This window comes from Pteropus alecto, unplaced genomic scaffold, assembly GCF_000325575.1.
Source record: "Pteropus alecto unplaced genomic scaffold, ASM32557v1 scaffold276, whole genome shotgun sequence".
NCBI classification, from domain to species: domain Eukaryota; kingdom Metazoa; phylum Chordata; class Mammalia; order Chiroptera; family Pteropodidae; genus Pteropus; species Pteropus alecto.
The window spans coordinates 3,956,878-3,984,183 of record NW_006438074.1 but is presented as its reverse complement, the minus strand read 5'-3'; the positions used below and the strand labels follow the sequence as shown (position 1 = coordinate 3,984,183).

At 32.9% G+C, this 27,306-nt stretch overlaps 1 protein-coding gene across 9 annotated transcripts in view; it reads right to left on the bottom strand.

Moving 5' to 3' along the window:
• The window catches only part of FUT8 (fucosyltransferase 8), a 195,936-nt gene that overhangs the window by 66,989 nt on the left and 101,641 nt on the right, over nt 1–27,306 (bottom strand). For all 9 annotated transcript variants that reach the window (XM_025049113.1, XM_006915132.3, XM_015591970.2 and 6 more), the window contains 2 exons: nt 6,416–6,531; nt 6,141–6,303 (listed from right to left, as the gene is read on the bottom strand). In XM_025049113.1, the coding sequence (XP_024904881.1) occupies nt 6,141–6,303; nt 6,416–6,531 (279 nt within the window). The remainder of the gene's footprint in view (nt 1–6,140; nt 6,304–6,415; nt 6,532–27,306) is intronic.

The following is a 27,306-nucleotide window of genomic DNA, read 5'->3' as shown; positions in this document are numbered from 1 at the left end:
TACCTTCTAATATACATCATTACTTCCTTATTTTAGTATCTTTATCCCCCTACCAGAATTTAAGCTCCATGAGAGCAGGGGTTTTTTAAAAAACAAAACAAAACAAAACTGTTTTTTAATCATTTAGAACAGTACTGGTGACATAGAAAATGTTCAGTAATTATCTTTGAATAGATATATAAATGAAAAGTAGCAAAAGAAAAACTGCAAAAATTTTAGATGATATGTTGATAATTTTTACATTTCACAAATCCAATTTCATGGTAGAAAGGCTTGGCGAATAATCCTTAACTAGTTATAGTTCTAGCTTCATCCATTCTCTACACTCTTCTCTACACTTTGTGTTAACTCTTCTGTTCAAGGAATGCTTATGTATTATTTGCTTCTGAAAATTATAAAGTTAGAAATTTATTTCTATTTATCAGAAAAACATATATAAATAAAATATATCATATATATGCTTCTAGAAGTCACTTATAATAATGGTATTAACTAAAAACATAAAGCATTAGCTGGAGGTTCAAAAAGTACTTAAAGAAAATTTATCTATAATATTCAATAATAAGAACAATGAACAACAAAGGTATGAAGCTCTTACTATGGGCCAGACACCTATTTTATGTACTTTACATTATTTCATTTAATCCTCAACTACTAGATAAGAAACATAAGGCACTGAAAGATTAAATAATTTACTCAAAGTCACAAATTTCAGAAGTGCAGAGTGAGAGATCAAACCCAAGTAGTGTGATTCTAAAGCTTAGGTTTTTAACTACGACACTAACAAATATCAAAGTGAGGGGTCTGGAGTACAAAAGCGTGAACTCTGTTCAATGTAAACATGCAAAATCAAAGTCTGAATAAGAAGAGAAAGAGCTTTGGGAGTCAGACAGACTTATTTTCCAGTTTTGGCTCTACTTCTTATGAACTTTGTGTCCTTGGAAAATTATTTTGACACCTCTGAGACTAAGTTACTTCATTTTAAAATAAGTATTATAATACTTTCCACATATTTTTAAAAAATGATTAGTGACAATACACATAAAGTAGTAATATAGGTAGTGGCTGCTTGCCATTGGCTGAATATCTGTGTCTCCCCCAAAAATCATATATCGAAACCTAATGCCCGATGTGATGATATTAAAAGTTCCGGCCTTTGGAAGTGCTTAGGTCATGAAGGTAGAACCCTTATGAATAGGATTAGTGATCTCATAAAAGAGACCCCACTGAACTCTGAAGCCCCTTCCACCATATGAGGATACAGTGAGAAGGCGCTGTCTATAGTCCAGAAAGAGGACCCTCATCAGATACCAAAATCTGCCAGTACCTTGATCTTGGACTTCCCAGTCTCTAGTACTGTGAGAAATAAATTTCTGTTGTTTATAAGCTACTCAGTCTTTGGTATTTTTGTTTTAACAACTTGAACAGACTAAAATACTGCTATTTATACTAGAATACCTCAGAGAGTTGTTTCAGAGCTTTTACTTTGTGTCTGAAGAGGAGCTACTAACAATTCTATAACTAAGAGGAAGGATCCACTGGGTGTGGGTGATAGCATGAAAAATGATTGGATATCCAGTGCCTTAGAACATCCTGAAGAAGGGAATTAATCAGTGAGAACTCATTTAGCAGATGATGAAACTAGCCCTCAATCATTGTGACTTATTTAGGAATACATGACATAGTCTCAGTTCTCTTTTATTCCTGGTTCTTAAACCATCTAGTAACAAAGCAATGGCCATGAACAGGAAAAATTAAATCTTATTTACAATCACAGAAAACTATTAGAATTATACACAATTAACGAGAGAATACCTGATAATAGCCTCTTTGAATAAAATAAAACTATTGATAACATACAAATAAAATTCAAATAGCCAAAGTTTAGAATATCTACCTAAGTAATAGTAATAGAGTAGAAAAGTAATAGAATATCTACCCGAGGAATAGCTTTACACAATGCTTTGAGCAGGTCCATCTGTGAAGTACTTCAGTCATTCATTTAACAGTACACTTTGCAGCTTGACTATTTTCATGTTTACCCTTTTTAAACAGGTAAGAGTCTATCTAACATGTGATGCTTTATCTTTTGTCTATTTACCATTCTCACTTGAGATCCAAAACACTTTCTTTTTATGAAAAAGAGTAATTTTATTTGGATAAACCAAACCTACAACTTAATGCCTCCTTAAGGAATTAACTTGCAGTCTTACACATTAAACTTAAGTTCAACTTTTAAGTTTTTCCAATTAGAAAACTGAGGCCCCTACGGACTATTATATAGCGTACAATATTATTTTAAAGTTACTGGGGGAAAAGTCATCATCCGTAGGAAATTGTGTGAGTCGATCATGGAAATATACAAGAAGTCTTTAACTATAATGGTGTTATATGGACTAAGCTGGCAGTTCATTTAAATTATTTTCTCAGTTTTATAAGCCTTTCCTATCACTCTCAACACACTCGTTATTTTTTATATATCATAGGTTTCATTATATTTTAATGTGGTCATTTGCTTTTTCCTACCCATCAAATGAGAGTGATCACAAAACTTGTTGCAAGCCTCAACTTTAAATAGCAGTTCTGTTTCTGGAGATGTAATACAGGGGGATAAATAACTGGTCTATCAGCAAATGCCTGTTGAAGGAAAAAAGGAAATTCAATGTGTTCTGCACAGCTTTACATTAAATCAAACATACACATACACATAGACAAAAAACACTGCATTTCATTGACAATAATTATAAGGACCTCAAAAAGGTAAAATGACATTAGGTCTAATTTAAAAAGAAAAAGATCTTTGAACATAAAAAATTAGAACAATAAAAACATAAAAGTAAATGTTTTTACCAAGCTACACACCAGTACTAAGTCTTGGAATCAATTATTCAAATTCATCCCAATCTCTGTCGAGAAAGTAGAATAACCAAGTTTATAACTAGAAAGCCAAACACTGAAAAAAGTACACTAATTTTTATGCTAATGCAGTCAAAGTTTCAATGTAAGTCTAAATGTGAGTTATCTATTCCAATAGTCAAGTAAAATTAAACTTGCTTTTTAAATTTTTTTTCTTGGTCTCCCCACTGGAGATCATGTAAGGAAGACAAGCCCAGGAAACGACCTTAAATCCAAACTAGTTCTTTGATGATTCGATAATGCTTAGAAGTTATCATCCTGCTAGATTTATCACCTTTGGGGCAAAGACATGAGAATAATCAAAAAGAAAGTTTTTGTCGTGGCCCATTATTGGGAAACATGGTACAGAAATGCTCAGTTTTCAGTGACTCCATTCTAAATTAAATCTAGAAGTGTCCCCAAAGCCAGAAACCTGTCTGTCTTGGTTTTAACTATGACCGTCTCAAAAAATATAGGAGCTGGGTGATAAATCTAAAGGCCTGGTATAAGACCAGGTAAAAGCCTGGGAAATATAAACTCAGGCAAAGTACCAGCAGAATAGTGCTAGTCATTTCAGGGTAGAGTACAGATGCCTGAAGACAATTGGTAGAGTAGAACAGAATCTATGACTCTGACAGCAAGCCAGCTATGACAGGCAACAAATCCTCTATTTCAAAAGCTGAGCTACATTTATGTTCATTGTATTTTCTTTTATTTTTTTATTATTTATTATTACTTATGCCTACAGCACCTGGTCTTCCTAGGTAGTCTCCTATCCAAGTACTAACCAGGCTCTGCTTAGCTTCCGAGATCAGACTTCGGGCTTGTTCAGGGTGGCATGGCTGTAGACCATAGATCGTGGCTCTGCTGGGGCACAAACCCAGGACCTTCTGCATGTAAAGCAGAGATGCTAACCACTACACTATGGAACCACTTGTATTTTCTTTTAATTTGCCGATTTTTATATTTTAATCTTCACAAAACTCTTTTTAAATGTCCTAGTCTGTCTAAATTATGCCATTGAAGAACTACAAGGAGAGTATTTTGTTTACATCTGATTCAAAATATTAAAGAGAGAAATTCCCCAAGGGCTAGCACAGAGCAAATGTACTCCAAGCAAGAAAATCCCAAGGTGAAAGAAGTATGTTTGATCATATATAAATTATGCCATAATTAAGTTGATTTAGAAAGAGGAAAAAAATCAGTGTTTCTGTTAGACAAAGTTCTAAGAATGAAAGAAACCCCTTTGGAAGAAACAAAACCCCACAAGTTTTTTCTCTATAATTAATGTCTTTCTGAACCAAAAAATGATAAGAGTGATTCATAGGGCAATCTGAACAAGAAAACTGGTAAGACAACTTCTGATTTCTCAGAGAATACAGGATTTCAGAGAGTACAGAGACAACCTAGACACTATAATTTGGGGAAGTGTAAAAATAAAATAAAGATTTTTGTGTAATGTAAAAATCATCTGAAGCAAACATAAACATCTGTTTTAATTCTTACACTCAAGGATCTTAATCTGTTTATATACTCATTAAAGGCTATTTCTCTAATGTTTGATTGTGCTTTGCTCATTATTTGTACCACCGCATTCTAATCTGGCTGCCTGGTGTTAAATTACTACCCTATGCAGTTGTAACCCAAGTTCATTATAATTTCTGCAAAAGACTGCAAAAGAAATTAACTTAGACACCTCGGGTACCTTTCCATTTCTATTCTCTGGGAAATATTATTATTTAACACACACTAAAAGGTAGTATCAGGAATCATAATATATTTAAAACAGAATTTAACTTAAAAAAAATTAGCATTGATTTACATAAACTTTTCAGGGCCTGACTTTTTTCGATAGTACATCTATACATCATTTCTACACATAGTAGCAAAACATATGCACAAAATAATTCTTTAAATAATTAACTCAGAAAAGACATGAAGATTAAATTCTCAAGTAATTTGATTAAATCACTCAAACTTTAAAATTAAACATTCCATCAGAAGTCAACAGTCAAAATTCTCAATACTATATAATCTACCCAACAAGCCTCTTCAGATTTGGATTTTCCTATAAAACTGCAATAAGTAAAGCACATAAGCACATAGCTCTAATTAACAGAATCTTGGTGCCTAGACTCAGCTTTAAGACAGAAAAGCATTAAGGACAGAATCAGTCAGCATTTGGTCTAATGGTTTAACCATGGCTTGATGGCAAGCTAAGCTAAAATATCAAAGGGACTGCTAAAAGTATGGCCTAATAATTCAATGCCCCTTGAAATTTATACTATCTTATTTCTGTAGAGTTATTAATGTTAAAATGATTCTAATAAACTGATAGATTTTATTTGTAACTCATTTAAAACAGTAGAGCAATATTTCAAAATCATTACAATATTGCTGATGATGCTAATATACATGAATCTCTTGGTTGTGTGGTAATTCTTTCCCTTTCACAGTGGTAGGTTGTGTTAATACAACAATTTTTCTTTCGTTATTCACTAATGAGACAGTAATTGCCATCATAACCCTACTGGAAATATAAATGTGTAAATATAATATGCCTAAGGATAGGTTTCACTGTATTTATAATGATTCCCAAACACATTTTGTTCTGCATGAACACACCAACAACATAATGTTTTCTTTTCTGTGGAATATAAACAGCATATTTTCAGAAATGTGCAAACAGAAGAAAGAAATTTAACTAGGTAGATTTCAGGTTCTTCTTTCTAGCAACTAAATGGAAAAGCAGTGAATAGAATACTCCCTTTTATCAAAAACCTGTTAACCTTTAATTAGAAACTCTAAAAAGAGGCTATTTTAAAGTCTTTAATATTTCAATTAGAAACATAACTGCCAGCCTCAGTATGAGTTCGAACATACTATAATATAAAACTGTACATTCCATTTCAAATATCAATTGTATATGAAGGAAACTTATTTGATAAGTTTCAAAGTATTTCAAAGTATTATTGGCGGACATCACTACCTTCAAAGTTTACTTAGGATATAAAAGTTTCTTGAAGTGTATTTTAAATATTATTTTTCAGTGATATATTTTAGTTGATGAACTACTTTGGCAAATATTGTCCTTTGAGACATCAGGTACTCTCTTGATCCTAAATATGGTAGGTATCATTTATCATTCAGTAGGAATTTATCAAAAGTTCCAGTTCACCATTCTTAGATTCTTAGACTATAATCTTTACTGAAAAGTCCTAAAAAAAGGAATGTAAAAGTAGTACCTTTCATGATGTCCTAAATCTGACAAAAATTCATCTGCATGTCTTTGGAGTTCATTTCCTTCTAAATTCTTTAATTTCTTCAATTCACTTTGTAGAAAAAACCAGAGCTCTTTAGCTCCATTTTCAATCCTCCTCCGTAGGAGTTCATGATCCTTCCCCAGATCTGCAAAGGACAAAGAATACCAGCATTTCCAACATTTTGATAAAAGGAAAATTTCAATTATTTGTGCTAATAACAACATAGTGAAGAGGAAAAACACTGTAAAATCACCTACCATTTCTAGTTTGTTTCTTATAATTTTCAATCTGTTCTTTGGCTTTCATAAGCTGCTCTTCTAAAGCACGAACTCTTCCAGAAGCCGGCCCCTGATCAACGGGGCCTTCTGGTATCCTGTAGTTCAGGGAAAAAAATGTAAACATTTAGCTTATCAATTACGCAACAAAATATATGGTTATTAAAGCTACATGCTAAAACATATTTATTGGTAACTCCAAGAGTCACTGAACCATGAAATATATTAGAAGTACCAATGAAATTCTTTCCAAAGGTATAGGATAAAGCATAAATACTGGAATAATACTGAACAAAAACAAAAAAAAAATCTAGCTCAGTGATCTCTGACTTTCTAGGAATTAAGAAACCTTTAGAACTGTTTCCTAAAAACCCTCATATCACTTAGAAAAATATCTATCAGTGACAAAGAGGTAAATTCTTCATTAGTGTTGAGAATAACAAAGGTGAAGGAGAGGGTGAGAAAAAGCTTAAAGGGAATTAGAAAGCACATATCTCAACATGTGTCAATGTTCAAATATCAAATAAAAATAATATAATATCAGGCTATGTATATCTGTGCTCCAATTCATGAACTCATGACCTTAAATTACTAAGCACTGGTTTCATAGGAAAGGGAAAGACAAGAGTAGAAGAGGAAGTATATCAGAAAAAAAAAAACTGAAGATTAATGTCCTGTTTATTTCTATCAGAAAAAAAAAAATCAGTCAACAATATAAAACATTAGAACATAGCAGAGGAATTCCAAGATCTCTTGCTTATATTATCAACCTATCTGTAAAGCTTCTTTCCAAACTGTACTGGTTTCTAACACGTTTTGTTTTGATGTGACTTTTGGCAATATTCTATACTCCATTTTGGTCATAAAAGATATCTACATCCTAATCCTGAAATCTGTAATTGCTTCCTTATATAACAAAAGAAACTTTCAATGTGTGATTAAGTTAAGGATCTTGAGGTGGGGAGATAGTCTTACATTATCCAGGTGGATCAAAATTGTAATTGCAGGTGTTCTTATAAGAGAAAGGCAGAGGGGCATTTTACTACGAAAGAGGAGAAGGCGATGTAGTTTTTAGCTTTAAAGATGAAAGAAGAGTTCATGAGCAGCAAATGCAAGGAATTCATTGCTAGAATCTGGAAAAGGCAAGAAAACAGATTCTCCCCTAGAGCTTCCCTAGGGAATGTGGCCCTGCTCACACATTGGTTTTGGCCCAGTGAAACTTCTTTAGACTTCTGTCCTCCTGAAATGTAAGAGAATAAATTTCTAGAGTTTTAAGACACAAAGTTTGTGGTATCTGTTACAGCAGCAATAGGAAACGAATACACACACACACACACACACACACACACACACACACACACACACACACATACACTTTTGCAAAATTATTGTGAATATTAAATAGTGGCTAATTTTTCTACCAAAATCTATTTAAATGAGAAAATGTCTATAATAGTACTTAGCACAGTGTCTGTCAATAAACTTTTTCAGGACTACTATATCTGGGCTCAATCATTTTAGAAATGAGCTGTAACCTCAAAATGTTTGGAATATCTATTTAAACCATCACAATCATTTTAAGAGAACTTAATTTTTAAATTATGCTTGGTAGAACTTCAATTCAGATTCAACTTAGTCCTTTGATGCAAAGACACTAAAACAGAATTTTAAATACTTTTTCTAATATTTTTATATAACAGATAAAGCCAAATTAACTATTAATTACCTATACCACTTCAGAATACATGTTTAGTAAAGGAGTTCTTATCACAGCTACACCATAGTAAATAAAGTATTCTGTAATTTTGCATAAAACTGTATTCATTAACATTGAACAGAAGCATGAAAAATCACTATGCTCCAATCATGAATGTCCCAGGCCACAAAATTTGAATTAAACAGCCCTCATTTTTATGCACACAAACTGAATAATGATAAAGCGAATAGAGTTTTTAGGTGCATGATTACCCAATTTGTAAGCACAAATGTGTATACATTCATAAATGAAGCATTTTCTGCTGTATAGTTTTTAAAAATTAGCACTTAATCTCTTTCTGAATTAGATGACTGATTTCTAAGAAATAATTTGAAAACAAAATAAAACTACTATCTCTTGGAATTTATTTTGGCAGCAATATGCCACAGGACAAGGACGTCCTTTTCTAGAACACACTTTAGTGATACAAAATTTCAAACAATAGAAAGATATGTCTGCATGGAGGGGGTCCCTCATGGCTTAGAGTTTCTCCAGTGGGAAAAAGAGAGCTCAAGGTGGATATCAAGCTTCCCCAGCATTCTGGATGCTTCCTGGGAGACCCCTTAAGTACTGCCTCATGGGAGTTACTGGAAAAGTCAGCTAGAGATAGAGAAGAGGAAAGGCTCACAGCAATAATGCACGGATGTTGGCAGACTATGTTCCTGCCAGAGTGGGGCCTGAGTGGAGATCCCAACTAGTGGCTCTGATCATGTGCAGAGCTGAACCAGTGGCCCCAACTGGCCAAGGAGTTTGGTTTGTAGTCCTGCCTGGTTTGGGTCATCAGCCAGAGTGCAGTCTTGGTGGAGGAACTCATTCTAGAGCCCCACCTAGACAGGAAAGCAAGGCAGCAGGGCCTACTCAACTCAACTGCTGAGTATAACCTCCAACCCCACCCAAGAGGAAGCCTGGCCAAAGATACCAAGCAGTCGCCTGAGCAGGAAAGCCCCGCCCAACTGCTAAGCATACCCTCCAGCGCCACCTGACCAGGAAGACAGGCCAGCGACCCAAGGTAGCCACGGAGCCCATTCTGCAGGCCCTTTCAGTCAAGAAACCAAGCCAGCAGCAGCACCCTACTATTGCACACAACTCCAGCCCAGCCTCACCAGGTTGCCCAACCAGAGATCCCAGTCAGCTCTGGAGCCCATACTATAGCCCCACTCAGGCAGAGAGAAGCCAGCAGCCTTGCCCAACTGTGGAGCATGACCATTGGCTCTGTCTGACCAAGGAGCCCAAACAGTGACCTTGGGCAGCCTCAAAGTCAAGCCTACGGTACTGCCTGGCAGTAGAACCCAGCTACAACCCATTTAGCAGTACAACAACAGCTTACAGCCCCATCCAATTGCTGAGCACCCCACCCATCTATGGGGTACAACTGGCAGCCCTGCCTAACCAGGAAGTCCAGAAAGAGACAATGTCAAACAGCAGAGCATAGCCAATAGCCTATAATTGCAGAGCCCAGGCTGCAGCCCTGCCCAACTTTGAGGCACAGCTTGCAGTCCCATCTGACCAAATAGCACAGTTCCATTAAGCCAGGGGGCATAGCTTGGAGCCCCATCCAACCAGAGGTGACTGCGGAGCCCAGCATGCGACCCTACACAACTGCAGGGTGCAACCAGCAGCACCACCCTGCCCTGCCAGGGAACAGAGCCTACAACCCTGCCCAACCAGGGGTGACTGCAGAGCCCAGCAAGCAGCCTTGCTTAAGTTCAGATCCCAGGCAGCAGTTCTGCTTGAATGTGGAGCCTAGACACCAGGCCACCAGACTGCAGAATGACGACACCCTTCCACCACCTTAGAGCATAGGCAATGGCCCCATCCAATTAGAACCTTTGGAGCAAACACATGTTTGCCCGAGGCTGCTACCACCTGCCTATATAGGGTCCCAGGTTGAGCTGACTGGTGAAAGTCTTTCCCTGCCAAAACAAACCTGTAAAGGCTGGAAAAGAGATGGTTTCCTCAAATGAGTAGATACCAACACGAGGATACAAGGATCACAAAAAAATAGGTAAATATGACACCCCCAAAGGAAACTAATAAAGCTCCAATAACTAACTCTAAAGAAATAGAGATCTATTAACTGTCTAATAAAAATTTCAGAATAATCTTCTTAATTCAGTGAACTGTAAGAAAACAGACAACTATGTGAAATTAAGAAAACAATGCATGAACAAAATGGGAAGTTCAACAAAGAAATAGAATTCAATAGAGAGCATCAACATTAGACTTGGCCAAACAGAAGAAAAACTAGTGAATTCAAATACAGGTCATTTGAAATTATCTAGTCAGAAGAGAAAAAAAAAAGTGAAAAAGAGTGAAGAAAGCCTACGTCATGGGATTGCATAAGAGAAATGAATCAACCTATGATTACTGGAATCCCAAAAGAGAAAGAGGAGAAAGGGTCAGAAAGCTTGCATAAAGAAATAACTTCCAAAATCTGGGGGGAAAGATCATTTACTCCAAGACACAATATAATAGAATTCTCTAAAATCAGAGTCAAAGAAACAATTCTAAAGCAACAAGAGGAAAAAAATCTTCACATTCAAAGGAACATCATCTATAGGCCATTCTTCACATTCAAAGGAACATCATCCATAGGCCATTAGTGGCTTTGTCAGCAGAAACACTGCAGGTCAGGAGGGAGTGGGATAATATATTCAAAGGGGCTGAAAAAATATATATCAATAACCAAGAATACTTTATCTGGCATAGTTGTCCAAAAATGAAGGAGGAATAAATACTTTCCCAGAAGAATAAAGACTTTCCCAGAGTGGTGAGTTCATCACCACTAGACCAGTCTTATAAGAAATGCTGAAAGGAGTTCTTTAAGCTGAAATGAAAGGATGCTAATTAGTTACACAAAAATATAAGAAAATATAAAACACAGTGATAGAGTATAGTCAAATTCAGAATACTCCAATACTACGATATGGTAGTGTTTTAATCATTTTATTCTGGTATAAAGGCTAAAAGACAGGTATTAAAAAGAACTATAACTTCAACTATATTTAATACCTATACAATATAAAAAGATATAAATTGTGACATCAAAAACATAAAATGGGGGTGGAGTAAAAATGTAGAGTTTTTTTATATGATCAAATTATGATCAGCTTAAAATACCGTTATATCTATAAGATGATTTACGTAACCCTCATGGTAACCACAAAACAAAAACCAACAGCAGAGACACAAAAGATAAAGAGTATCAAAGAATATCACCAAGGAAAATCATCAGTCACAAAGGAAGACAGCATGAGAGGAAGAAAGGAAAAAAGAAAGTACAAAATATCTAGAAAACAAGGAATACAAAGGTATTAGTAAGTCCTTATCTATCAGTAATTATTTTAAATGTAAAAGAATTAAATTCTCTAATCAAAGACACAGAGTGGCTGAATGGATAAAAATACAAGATCCAAACATATGCTGCTTACAACAAGAGACTTACTTAGGTTTTAAGGACATACATAGATGCTCAGAGTGAATGGGAAAAAAAACAGTCTATGAAAATTGTAACCAAAAGAGAGCAAAGGTAGCTATACTTATATCAGACAAAATAGACTTTATGTCAGAGATTGTAACAAAAGACAAAGAAGTTCATTATAGAATTACAAGCAGGTGAATCCTTCAAGAGCATATAACAATTATATGTATATATGCACCCAACATTGGAGCACCAAATACATTAAGTAAATATTACAGAGCTGAAAAGAAAAATAGATAACACTAAAATAATAGTAGTAGACTTCACTACTACTGTGGAATTCCACTTTCAACAATGGATTGATCATCCAAACAGAAAAATCACAAAGGAAACATTGGATTTGAACTAGACTAAACGGACCTCATAGACATATACAGTCATGTACCACTTAATGACAAGGATGTATTCTGAGAAATGTGTTGTTAGGTGATTTTGTTGTCATGTGAACATCATATAGTTATAGAAACCTGAATAGTATAGCCTACAATACACCTAGGTATATAGTATAGCCTATTGCTCCCACTCTACAAATTTGTACAGCATGTTACTGTACAAAAACAACACAAGATTAAATCAAGCATAAGAAAAAATAATGTAATCAAGAGACATGAACAGAAAATGCATGAGGCTGCTGCTGGCGTAACATGGCACGGAATACCTTTTTGTAAAAAACTAATTTTTTATGATGACATTGGTTAATGAAATCCAATAAGTTTCAGCTGTACACTTTAATAGTAAGGCATATATATATTTACACTGTGTGTTCACCTCCCATAGTACTTTTTTCTTTTATAAGTGGAAAAAGTACACTCTAAAATAACAATAAGAAATCTAACTATGGGAGAGATGAACGCACACATTTTAACTATGGGAGAGATGAGCACACACATTTTAAGAAAAATTAATGCCATTACTTCTCAAACTCTTCCAGAAAATCAGAGGAGGGGGACACTTCTAAACTGATTTTATAAAGCCAGCTTTACCCTGCTACCCAAACCAAATAAGGACATTAAAAGAAAACTACAAGTCACTATTCTTGATGAATATAGATAAAAAATTCTCAACAAAATGAAGCAAACCAAATTAAACAGCTCATTAAATGGATCATACACCATGATCAAGTAGGATTCATCCCTAGGATGCAAGAATGGCTCAACATACAAAAATCAGTTGCATTTGTATACATTAACAATGAACTATCAGAGCAATTACTATATTAAGAAAACAATGCCATTTCCAATTGCATCAAAAAGAAGAAAATACCTAGGAACAAATTTAACCACAGAAGTGAAAAATCTGTATACTGAAAACTATAAGACTTTGGAAAGAAACAAGACAAAGAAATAGAAAGATGTCCCACATTCTTGGATCAGAAGAATTAATACTTCAAAATATCAATACTATCCAAAACATCTATTGATTCAATGTAATTTCTATCAAAATTCCAATGGCATTATTCACAGAAGTAGAAAAAAATTCTAAAATTTGTATGGAACAGATAAAACAATATTGAGAAAGAAAAGAGTTGTAGGCATCAAACTTCCTTATTTCAAGCTGTTACAAAGTGATATAAACCAAAACAGTATGGTATGAAGATAAAAACAGACATATAGACCAATCGGACAGAATCAGGAGCCAAGAAATAAACCCTCACAAATACAATCAACTAATAGTTGACAAGGGAGCCAAGAATACTCAATGAGGAAAGAATAGTGTCTTCAATAAATGATGCTGGGAAAACTGATAACCACATGCAAAAGAATGAAATATGACCCTGATCTTACACCACTCACAAAAATTAACTCAAAATGGATTAAAGACTTATATGTAACACCTGAAACCGTAAAAATATTGGAAGAAAAATATAGGGGAAAAGTTCCTTGACATTGGTCTTGGCAATGGTTTTTTTTTTATATGACACCAAAAGCAAAAGCAACAAAAGCAAAATTCAACAAGTGGAACTATATCAAACTAAAAAGCTTCTGCACAGCTAATGAAACAATCAACAGAATGAAAGGCAATCTATAGAATGGAAGAAAATACTTGCAAATCCTATATCTGATAAAGGGCTAATGTGGAAAAATATATAAAGAATTCATGCAACTCAATAGGGAAAAAAATCTGATTTAAAAATTAGCAAAGGACTTAAATAGACATCCCCCCCTCCCCAAATACATCAAGGGCCAATGGGTATGTGAAAAGATGATCAATATTACTAATCATCAGGGAAATAGAAAGCAAAATCATAATAAGATATTACCTCACACTTGTTAGAATAGTTGTCATCAGATAGACAAGAGATAATAAGTGCTACTGAGGATGAAAGGGAGAGCCTTTGTGCACTAGGAATGTAAACTGATGCAGCCACTATGGAAAATGGTATAGAGGTTTCTCAAAAAATTAAAAATAGAATTACCATATGATCCAGCAATCCCACTTCTGCACACATCCAAAGGAAATGAAATCAGTATTCGAAAGGATACTGCACCCCCATGTTCACTGCAGCATTATTCACAATATGCAAGACATGGAAACAACCTGTCTGTCAATAAATGAATGGATAAAGAATATGTGTGTATACACACACACATACTGGATTATTGAGCCATAACAAAAAAGGAAATTCTGCCATTTGTGACAATACAGATGAGGGCATACTGCCAAGTAAAGTAAGTCAGACAGAGAAAGACAAATACTGAATAATCTCACATGTGAAATCTAAACAAGCCAAACTCATAGAAAATTGGTAGTTGCCAGAAGCTAAGGAATGGGGGAAACGGGGAGATGTTGGTCGAAGGGTACAAACTTCTAGATATAAGACGAATATGCTCTAGGGAATCTAATGCATAGCATATTGACTATAGTTAATAATACTGTACTGTATATAGTAAGTCCTCACTTAACATAGGTCAAAAGATTCTACAACTTTAAGCTACATGATATGCAATGAAATCAATTTTACCATATGCTAATTGATATAAACAAGAGTTAAATTCCTACAGCATCTCATCAATGTTATAACGAAAGGAGGTTGAATGAAACAATGTTGACTGAAACTTTATCAAGGACCTGCTGTACTTTAAAGCAGCAAAGAGAGTAGATCTCAAATTTTTCATTATGCACACACAAAAAAATGGTAATTATGTGAGGAGATGGTTGTGTTAACTAGTCTTATTGTAATCATTTTGTAATATATATGTGTATCAAATCATCACAGTTGTATATCTTAAACTTAAACAATGTTTTATGTAAATTTCATCTCGATAAAGCTGATAAAAACTGGCATCAGGCAACGAAGGGTGGTGATTCCCAGGGAAGGAATACAAATGGTGAGAGCCCTGCTATTGCTCCAGTTTACTGCCTTGAGAGAGTTTCCAGAATACAGAGGTAGAGCCTAGTAAATTTCCTGAGTTGAAGACATAGAGCTAAAAGACTAAAGAGCAAGACAGCTAGAGTTTAGATGAAAAAGTACCATAGAGAAGAGGGATGAACAAAAAGCAAAATCCAAACAGAAAAGTGGTACTTGATTTTCAAGTACCACTTGAAAATCAGTGTATGTAAGGAAACTACTCAAAGCTGGGAAAATAACTGTCTAAAAGGATCAGTGGGAGCAGTGCCTGGCATTCATACAAGGTTGGGAACTGTTCCTGATTCCACCAGCTAGATAGGAAAACTTCATGATTTATGGGCATTGGGTACAATGCTCAGAGGATTTGGCCTCAGTAGTGGGAAAATTAACCATAGACTAAATACTACCTGTGTCCTGCCTAACAATTCTTAAAAGAAAACCCAAAAGGATCAAACCATTATCAAGTAACTTAATACATCTCAGAACAAAGCTTAAGAATATTTTTAAGAATGCAAAAGTACCTAGTAACCAACAAGGTAAAGGTCATGATGGCTGGACTCCAACAAAAAATTACCAGGCATGCAACAAAACAGAAAAATGTAACCCATAATAAAGGAAAAAATCAATCAAAATAAACTCAGAAATGACATAGATATTAGAATTAGCAGATAAAGAAGTTATTATGACCTTATTTCATATGTTCAAAAGTTAGAGACAAAGAAGATATAAAACAAGATACTAAACATATAATGAAGACCCAAGTTAAACTTTTAGAGATGAAAACTACAATGTCTAAAATGAAAAATATAATCAATTGAATTTATTGCAGATTATATACTGTAACTTCTACCTTAAAAACTAAGGGAAAAGAGCAAATGAAACCCAAATTCAGTAGAAGGGAAATAAGAAAGATTGGACAGAAAATAACTAAAATGGAAATAAGTAAAACAATAAAGAAAATCAGTGAAACCAGAAATTGGTTCTTTAGAAAAAATAAAATTGATAAATTGATTGTGAGCTCAGCAGTTGAGACACTTTTCCCTCAAAGGCCAAATAGTAAATACTTTAGGTTTTCCAGGCCAACAGGCAAAATCGAAGCCATTATGTAGGCACATATATAATCATTTAAAATGTACATTTAAAAACATAAAATCATTCCTGGCTTGTGGGCCACTAAAAAAAAAAAAAAAACAGGTGGCTGGTAAAATGTGACCCATAGGCCATAGTTTGCCAACCCTTGTTCTAGTCAGACTGATCAAGAAACACACAAAGATTACAAATTAGCAACACCTGGAAAGCGATGACACCACTGCATATTCTACAAATATTGAGATAATAAATATGAAGAACTTTATGTCAATAAATTTGACAACTTAGATAAAATGGGCAAATAGCTTGAAAGACAAAAACAACCAATGATCACTCAACAAGAAATAGATAACTATATTGCTTTATATCTATTGAAGAAATTAAATTTATCTTCCAACAAAGAAATCACTAGTCTCAGATGGCTTTGCCTGTGAAGTCTACCAAACATTTAAGAAAGAAATAATACTCTCACAAACTCTTCTAGAACACAGAAAAGAAGAAAATACTTCCCAACTCATTCTACGAAGCCAGTATTACCCTGATAGCAAAACCAGAGAAAGATATTACGAGAAAATAACAGACTAATATTCCGCATATTAGTACACACACAAACTTCTAAAAAAAAAAAAAAAGGTTAGAAAATCAAACCCAACCACATGTAAAAAGGATAATGAATCATAACCATATGGGGTTTATCCTAGAATTGCAAGATTGGCTTGACATTCAAAAATAAATCAGTGTAATTCATCCTATTATCAAAATTTTTTACAAAACACATATGATCATCTCAAAAGACTGAGAAAAAGGGCTTGACAAAATCTGAAATCCATTACTGATTTATTTATTTTTTTAAACCCTCAGCAAACTAGGAAATTTAGGAAGTGTCCTCAACCTGTTAACAAGCATCTATGAAAAAATCCGCTAACATCATAGTTAACGGTAACAGAATGAATATTGTTCCCCCTAAGATCAGAAACAAAACAAAGATGTCCTCTCTCACCACTGCTATTCAGCACTGTACTGGAAATTCCAGCCAGTGCAACAAGGAAAGAAAAAGAAACAAAAGGCATCTGGGGTCGAAAGGGAGAAAGTAAAGCTATCTTTATTCACAGATGACATGATTATCTCTGTAGAAAATCTGATAGAGCTTAAAAAGGTTGCAGAATACAAGATCAACATATAAAATTCATTGCATTTCTAGATTCAAGCAAAAAAACAACTGGAAATTAAAATTTAAAAATATAATTTACAAAATCACCAAAAAATGAAAAAATTAAATATAAATAGGGCAAATAGGTATAAGACTATATAAACTGAAAATTATAAAACAATGCTTGAGTGACTTTGTTTAGAAATTGAAAACCCAATTCTAAAATTCATATGGAAATATAAAAACCCTAAAACAGCCAAGACAAATCTGAAAAAGACTTAAAAAACTAAAAGATTTACACCATCTGATATCAAGACCTATTGTAAAGCTACAATAGTCAAAACAGTAAGGTTGGACAGAAAATAAGTAAAATGGAAATAAGTAAAACAATAGACAAAGAAAGACAAAGAGATCAATGAAACAGGATAAAGAGTTCGAGAATAGGCTCACACATATATGTAAGACTGAAGTTTAAAAAGGCACAAAGGTAATTTACTGGAGCAAGGACAGCTTTTGCAACAATAAAATTTTGGGAAGAAAACAAGAAATATACCTTTATGGTCCTCAGTTAAGCAGTTTTCTTAGATACAACAGAAAAACATAATCCATAATAGGAAAAACTGATAGATCGATCTTTGTTGAAACTAAAAGCTCTTCTTTTTAGAAAGATACTGTTGAGAGAATAAAAACACAAAACACACACTAGAAAGAAAATATTTGCAAATCCTCTGTTAAAGGACTTGTAGCTAGACTATGTAAAGGGTGCAATCATCAGAAAACAAACCAACCAAAACAACAAAAAATTGACAGAAAGATTTGAACAGACACCTCACACAAAAAGACATAAATTATCAAATAAGCACATTAAAAAATGTTAAAAATCATTAGTCATTAGAGAAATGCAAGATAGGTATACTGTGCGGCTGGCCTGGTTTAGTCCTTGTATTTGACATGGCAGAACACAAAACAGAATTTGCTGCAGATGATCCTCATGCTCTATTTAGAAAGCCTTCAAAGCCTACGTGTTAGGTTTTTATGAGATTTGATGTATATTTTAAAAATATAAAACTCTCCTGAATAAAAGATTTGATGAAAATCTTTATTCAAACATGACATTGTCCTTCTAATACACCCAGACATAAGCCCCACTCTTCAGGGAATTCAGTGGGTCTGTCCAAAAAGATGAAAACCAATAAACTCCTGCTTTGCAGTCAGAATATGAAAAAAACAGTGAATTTATAGCCTAAGAGGAACGATTATACAGCTCTCTCAGAGAAATTAAACTTTTCTCATCAGAAATATTTTTAATAATTCATTTAAACAGATTGCCTTTCTTAAGCACTTTCGACAATTATGGCATGAATGTTGGAACAATAAAAATCTTAATTAAGAAAAAGAACCTAGGCACAAATAAACGACATTAGGAATAAACAAAGAATCATAAACACGGTTAATTTTAAAACTCATCACAAAAAACTATAAACATTTTCGGGTACTTACTTTAAAAACATGGAAAAATTAATTTCTAGAAGAAATTATATTATCGAAAGAGATCCAAGAAGAAACAAATTGAATCGGTAGTCAAAAATCTATTTTTTAATAGTCATATGCAGCTTAACAACATGGGTACGTTCTGAGAAATGCGTTGTTAGGCGATTTGGTTGTGTAAACATAACCTAGATAGTCTAGCCTACTACACACTCAGGCTTTATGGTGCACCGTTGTTGTATATGTGGTATGTCTGTTGACAGAAATGTTATTATGTGGTGCATGACTGTATTTGAGTTTTACAAATCTTCATAAAAGTTACCTGAATCGAAGTTTTCTAGGGAATATGAAAAGACAAAGTTCTAAAATTCCATCCTGAGATTGCTATAAGATTGACATAAATGTAGAATAAAGGTCAAGAAAAGGAAAATTAAAGACTAATTCAATTAAAAACTTATTTTCAAAATTCTAAATGGTATATTAATAAATATAGCAATGTTGCAAAAAATACATCATGACTATCTAGACTTTATCCCAAGAATATCAGATTGGTTTATGATTACAAAAGCTATTAATGTAAATTTGTTTCATTAAAGGAAATAAAATTACAATCTCCACAGAAACAGAAAAAAATACTTTTGACGAGATTTAATCTATTCATTATCAAACTCTTAACAAGGAATGGCATTCATAGTAAATATCACATCCCATGGATTACATAATCAGAAGTATTCCTTTTAAAGTTAAGAACATCGGAAGATCTGGCTGCCATCACTGCTTTTAATCCCCACTGTGCTGTAAGCTGTAGCCAATGTTATAAGAAAGAAATAAACCCTAAAAGCATAGGAAAGGAAGAAGCAATTGTTATTTGCAGATGACATGATCTTTAATGTTGAAAATCCAAAATAATCTACAAACTAACTGCACTAAGAGAGTTCAAGGAAATTGCCAGATACAATATAAAGGTATAAAAATTAGTTTAATGTTCCTAAACAATAACCACAAATTACAAAATGTTTCTTTAAAGAAATATCATTTAAACAGCAACAACAAAATGATAAAGTACTAAGGAATAAATCTAACGAAAAAGCAAAAAGATTTGTATAGGGAAAAACATAATAAATTTTCTGAAGAAGTAATAAATCTCCAAATTGATCTATAAATTTGATGCAATTCCAACAAAAATTACAAAATAATTTTTAAATTAAAATTGACAAGGTGATCCTAAAATTCATATGAAAGACCGAAGTCCTCAAATAGACTAGATAATTTTGCAAAATAATAAACAGGGAGGATTTATTTGATCAGATAACAAAACATAAATTTATAGTAATGGAAACAGTATGATACTGGCATAAGATCAGATAAACAGAACAAAGTACCTAGAAATAGATCCCAGCATATTTGACAAAGGTATTCTAAATTACTAAAAGGTAAATTATTTAATAAATGATTGCTGATACAACTGGCTTCCTACTTGGAAAATGTTAAAATTAAATCATATGACAGTCAAAACTTAAAAATTTAGAAGAAATTCCCATTTTTCATGACCTTAGAAAAGAGAAGAAAAATTTCTTAAATAAGATTTTAAAAGCCCAAACCGTTAAAAGACTGATAAATCTGACTGACTTAAATAGAAATAAGAATTTCTATGCAGTAAAGTTCACAGGCAAGTCACAGATGCAGACAAGATAATGGAAAATAGATCATTATCTAGATTATATAAAGAACTCCTTCAAATCTATAAGAAAAAGACAATCTAATAGAAAAATGTGCAAAGTATATGAACTAGCAACTCATAGATGAGGACTTTATTGATTAATAATCCTAGGAAGTGAAATAACTAAGATATTCAAATTCAAAGATAACATTTCTCACCTATTAGATTGACAATTAAAAAGTGTGATATTGAATGTTGGTGAGGCTATAGAGAAACTGGAACTCTCCTATTGTATTAGTTTGGTAGGGCTTTCATAAGAAAATACCACGAAGGGGATGACTGAAAGAACAGAAATTTATTTTCTCATAGTTTTAAAGGCTAAAAGAGGCCAAAATCAAGGTGTTGGCAGGCTGGACTTCCTCTGAAGCCTTTATCTTTGCCTTGCAGAAGGCCACCTTCTCCTGTGTACTCACCTGGTCTTTCAACTGATGCCTCTTTTCTGTGTCCAAATTGCCTCTTCTTTTAAGGACACCAGTCAGATTAGATTAGGGCCTGTCCTAAATTGCCTCATTTTAACTTAACACCTCTTTAAAAGCCCTAGTCCAAATACAATCACATTCTGAGCGACTGAGGGTGAGAGCTTCATAATTCAGCCCATAATGTATACCAAAGGTAGGGATATAAAATTAGAACAATACATTTACAAAATATCGTGAAATCGTTCAAAGTTTAAGATGCACATATATTAAGACTCAGCATGTGTCCTAGGTAACAACCCTAGAGAAACTTCAGCATATGTACACAAGAAGACACTAGATATTCATCAACAGAGAAATGGATATATCTACAGGTCATTCATAATCTTGCATAAGGATCACAATATTGAGAGAAAAAAAGTCATAGAATATGCACATGACACATTCATATAAATTTTAAAAACACATAAAACAATAACTTTCATGCATACATACTTAATAAAGAATAAAAGTGTGGACAGGAGGTATTATACAACACTCAGAATAGTGATTACCTCTGGGAAGGGAGAAAGGAAAATGCGATTGAGACAGAGAGTAATATCTTTATTTTTTTCTGGCAATCTGAAGCAAATATGGCAAAATATCAACATTTTTTCAATATGAGTGATAGGAACATGAGATTGTATTATTTTCTGAGCTTCATATATATATTAGAAATACTCTTTAACTGCAGAGACATCCCTTAATAAAACGAAATGATAAGCAGGCAGATGCTTATCATTAATGCTATTTAACTGGCATCGTATAATACTATATATTAGAATATTGCTATAAAAATATCAAGTGGAATATGTTTTAATTAAAAGAGATTAACCAACATAGTTGTTCATCATTTACCTAAACTTTTAGTCATTGCTACATAAGACTAGAGCTGCTATAAGATCATTTAACCCAATAAAGAGAATTTTTAAAAAAAAGATAACAATCTATAAAAAGAATCTATAATAGTGGCAGCCTGTCAATAAACTAAGACTAACATAAATATGGACCATTTATAAATATGAACTAAACTGGCTAAAAACTGGAATGCTACTCATTTACTTACAGATGCTTTTTTTTTTTCCAGTTAGAATTTTAAGTGGCCACTCATGAGACAAAAATATTCCCAGCAAAAGTACAAAATATAATTATATTTATTCCGATGTCAAGCTTTGCCAAGAGTCTGTCAAATTAGATAGAAGAAAGAGCCGGCCTTCTATCTATTGAGAGAAATATCATTTTATTCAAATGAACTGCTTCTTGTGGCTATACTTATTCCTTTTATCTAATGTGCAAAAATTTGAAATGGAACCCAAGAAGTAGAAGGGTTAAGCAACAGTGTCAGTTTTAACAAAATAATCACATAAGATAATCTGTATGCAAATTCAGCTGTAAGATACTGTGGTATTAACATTAAATAGGTCTCAGGCTCAATTCTCCATGGGAATCTGTGACCATGTTTATTTTGACAAGTGAAAGTATAAACCAGATCATTCTTTCATCATTCAGCAGCCAAAATAGAACAGTCTAGAGTGAGAGTTGTCCCTGCTCACTTCAAATATGACAACAGCACCCTTGTTAAAGTTTTTGGATAAAATCAACAAATCAGAGTAATGAGTGATTGTTTTAATAATTCAAGATTTTTACCTCCAAAATTTTTTTTGGACAAAAGTGTAATTGCTTATTTATTTGCTTGTTCGATGTACTGCTAGTTTTAAATCCTATTTACTTAGAGTTTCAATGAAGATATAACGCATGAATAGAGGTTTCTTTCTTTTTTAAGGTATAATATAATGAATAACAAATGAATAACAAATCCAGTCCCTATGGACCCTCAGTAGAGGCAATTACTGTTGACAGTGTCTTGTGCATTTTTCTAGAAATGTTTTATGTATATTTGTGTGTATATACATATACATATATATATATAGCTTATATATATATTCTATATATAGCAATTATATATACATGGCTACAAAATATTCATTTCATGGAAACATCATAATCTATTTAACCCATCCTCTACTGATGGTGATTTAGTTTGTTTCTACAACCAATTTTTTAATGTAATTGCTTGTTTGTCTCCCCTCTCTACTACATTCAAATCTGTCAGGGCAGTACTCTATATCTAGCACCTGACACGTTCTCTGACACAAAGTAGTTGCTTCATAAATATTTTTTAAATAAATGAACTAACAAACAAATCAGACTACTTATCAGAGCCAAGGAGGAAAAGAAAAATGAAGGGGTAAAGGCAAAGAAAGGAAACAAAGCTGTCATTTAGCCAGCTAAAGATCAGTGAGAAGTGAAAATAAAGCATTTGTAAAACTGAAATATGAATAAATGGAAAATCCAATTACTTATTCAAAAATCAAATTGACACTTTTTATAAACTCATGCTTTGCATCAATAAATGAATAGCTTTAAAGGAAAAGAAGTGTTTAAAATATAGGACATTTAGACATACTACACAAGGTTTTCTTGGTTAAAATAAGTGCCAACAATAGCCTTGATAAGTTATTCTACTTTTCACATCTATTGGTATGGGGAGAAATTTCTATATTTCAACATTTCTCAATAGTAATAGATAATTTTCTTCATGTATTCAAAAGGGCAAGAATCTTTGGCGAGAATATCTTCTAGGCATTGAATTTCTAGCAGATTAATCAATTTTTGTCAGAGCTTATATAACAAGTAGAGCTGATAAAATAAACTATTCTTGGAAATCTCTTCTTATAAATTGAGAAAGCAGTGAATAGCTTTATAAAGAAACAGAAAGACCTTGGTTATCTGCCACTTCACACTGCAAATCTTTTAGATGCAAGGTTCAAAAGTGGGATAAAATGATAACACTACAATTACTAGTTTACTAAGTGAAACAGAACCCTTAGGACAAAATGTTGAAAAGACACTTGGAAACCTTTCAAACCAGAGATCTCTGGATGGCTGGCCCAGGGACATAACCTCGAATTCTAAGAATAGGATTCCCTCAACAAGGTGGTAAGGTTTTTTCATATCATACAGGCCCAGACTTGAGTAGCTTGCTTATAACCCTGTAAAAGTCATTCCTTAACATGAGTAAGAATGTAGAGCTTTTCAGAAAATACTCACATCAAACTAAGACTATATTAAAATAAATAAAATTATTTTTTGGAAAATAAATTTCCTAAAAGGTACTTTTGTCTCCTTTCAGGCACATCTTCAATTTTTAGGAACTGATTTAAGATAAAGCAGAGTTGAATCACTGTTAAAAGTGTGGAGGAAAGGATGAAAAAAACAAAAGTAATTCTCAATGAGTTTAGGTTGTTTTCTTTTCTCCTCTCCTCTGATTTCTTTTCATAAAAATGATTATCTTATTTATATTACTGATACTAGAGTAGACAACATATTCTGAAAACATTTTTTTTTTCTATTTTATCAGTACTGATAACTGATTCTGTTTTTACTTGTTTCTCATTTATAAGGTGGGAAACTGGGCTTAGGCAAAAATTAAGTTTTATGTTCAGAGGCTTACAAAAATTGTTAAAACAATTAAGTATTTGTAAATTTTACATTAACTTCTGAATAAAATATATCCTCAAACAATATTTCAGCCTTTGAAATAATTAAGTGTACTATTATAGAAACATATTATTTTCCTCCACAATTCAATAAACTAAGTTTAATTAGAGAAATGAGGATAAGACTTCTACCAAATAAAAACATTCAACTACATTTTAAAGCCTGGATTTAAATAGACTCTCCAAAAAATAAAAATAAAAATAGAATCTCGAAAAAAAAACCAAAACACCAATGTATAGAAATATATACAAATATACGCACAAACACAGCTAACAGCAGAAAACACATACGCTTGCATTCGTTATAGAAGTCTCTTAAGGTAAAAAAAATTACCTTAAGAAGGTAAGGTTTGTGACTATGTTTTTCGTGTAAGGATGGGGCTCATTAGTCCACCTGACTGCTTATCATCAAACTGCTGGTTTCCAAAGAGCTCAAGTTTACAAAGCAAATTTTGTGTTGTTCTTTTTAAAATTTATTCCCTACTCTTGTTTGTTCTAACATCAATAATAAAAAATGATAATAAAGTAATAACAGATATTATCACATATGGTACTCATATTAACTTCAAGGCACCATGTTTAGCATTTAAGATAATTATTTCATTTACAACAACTTACAATAATCATGAAAAAAAAGGGATCCTTACAGATAAGGAAATGGAAGTTCAGAGAGGTTAAACAACTTTGTTCAAGATTCCAAAGCTAATAAATGGTGTGGCCAGAATTAGATTCCTGGCTTTTACTATTCTTCCTTTCCATTAGTTAACAGAATAAATTAAAACATATTAAGAACAAATTCACTATCAGATGGCATGAGTTGTAAATATCTGACTCAGTGTTACCCTGATTTAGTTGTCCATATTGGTCAGGGATGCTTGGGGCCAATTATCCTTAGCTGTTTTGTTACACTATCATGCCCTTTATCTCAAAGCAAGCCATCCCAGGATATACATTATTCTAATAAGTGTGGCTAAATCAGGTGAATTGATCACTATCACTGTAAAAATCAGTTGAATCGATACCTTTTTTTTTTTAACTGCTGGTTAGGTGTATTATCTAGGACAGCAGAACAGAGGTTAAAACTACAGGTTTTAGAGGAAGGTAGACCTTACTTACTGGCTGTGTGACTCAACAAATTATTCAACCTCTCTAATCCCATTTCCTTATCTGTACTATGAAAATAACAATAGTATCACAAAGACCCCTTTTGAGGACTAACTGCTCTAAAATAGTAGGGACTCAACATTTTTATTGTATTCTATTGTGGAACAGCACAGAATACAGTGAAATATCTTCATGGTACACCCTTTAAGTTTTATAAAGATCATAAAGAATATGACGACAGCTTCTTCTTATGAATTATGTTGCTGAGCTAAATAGGATGACTGGTCTAGAAAAAAATTTAATAAAGTTCTACACATTAAAGTAAACAGTAAATGTTTACACAGGACCATGCTTGGAAAACTCAATATACTAGAATTAATAAGTCCTATGAAAGAAAATATCATAAATTTGAAGCTATGATTTTTTTAGAGTCATCAAAGAATTGTGTAGTTTTTTTATCCGATTTCTTATTATGCTATCTTGGAGATGTTAGTTAAGAATTATCAAAAGAATAAGATTTAGTAACTTCCCCAGCTACTCTGTACACCCACATCACAGTCTCCTAGGAAAATTTGAAGGAGGATGAAAGAATGGCTTTTAAAATTTTCAGTAACATTAAAATAGCTTATTATATAAAAAAGGAAGACAATCCTTCTCCAGAACAATGGCCTTGATAACTGCTGTAAATGAATTAACAGCTTTGGAAAGAATACCATATAAATTATATGACAATACTAAGAATTCGAATTGAACATTGCTGTTGTCAAAGCAATGATTAATAATCTTCAAACTATGTATATTCACATCCAAGTAAAAAAATGCAGTTTTATTATAGAAGATCTATAGTTAAAATCATAACACATCGAAATTATAACTTTAAATTTTGCATATGTATGTGCGTGTGATCATCTGTGTATACTTATTTAATCTAGTTTAAAAATAATCATTTCAAAAGGTAAAAAAATCAACAGACTCCAAAGGGTACAAAAATTAATTTCAACTCTACTGACAAAGACTTTAGATTCCAGACCACCAGTTTGCCAGGTCATTGTACAAACTTCATTTCCATTGTTATTAGATAAATTTATATTTTCTAAGCCCAGATGAGATATTATTTATGCTGACACTTTAAGAAAAATAGAGTAATTATCGGCCACAGCAGTAATGTTTTAGACTCAAGCTGACAGAAGAAAATGCTGCAGAATATAAATAAATCACTCTTACCAAATTCTTTTGATAGAGTATATATATCAATTCTACTTAATTCAAAGTGGCCTTTCCTCTCAAAAATCAGGTAATTAGTTTTAAACTGGAATTTTCAAACCAGACTGAGGTATATATATCAAGGAAATGAGGAAACATGATACCTTCCTTTTAAGAAGGATGAAGTAAGCTCTGGAGACAAATTTTCTTTATCATTTCATCTCAAAGAAAAAATTCTAATATTTGTTGCTCATATTAAAATAGTCAAATAGACAGAACAGGGTTCAAGAAAAGGCCCTGTCTAAATACTTTTGAAATTTCGCTGATGAAATTCTAGTTATTAAATTCACACAAATTAACAATACTCAGACAAAGGAGATTTAATAGTTATTAATTAATAAAACATAGTAAATATAATGTGCTAGATAAATGACACTAGCAAAATTAAGTATTCTAATTTATAATTTAAGAATTCGCATTTGAAAGTGGTTTTTCACTTTATTTTCTAATTACTTTTA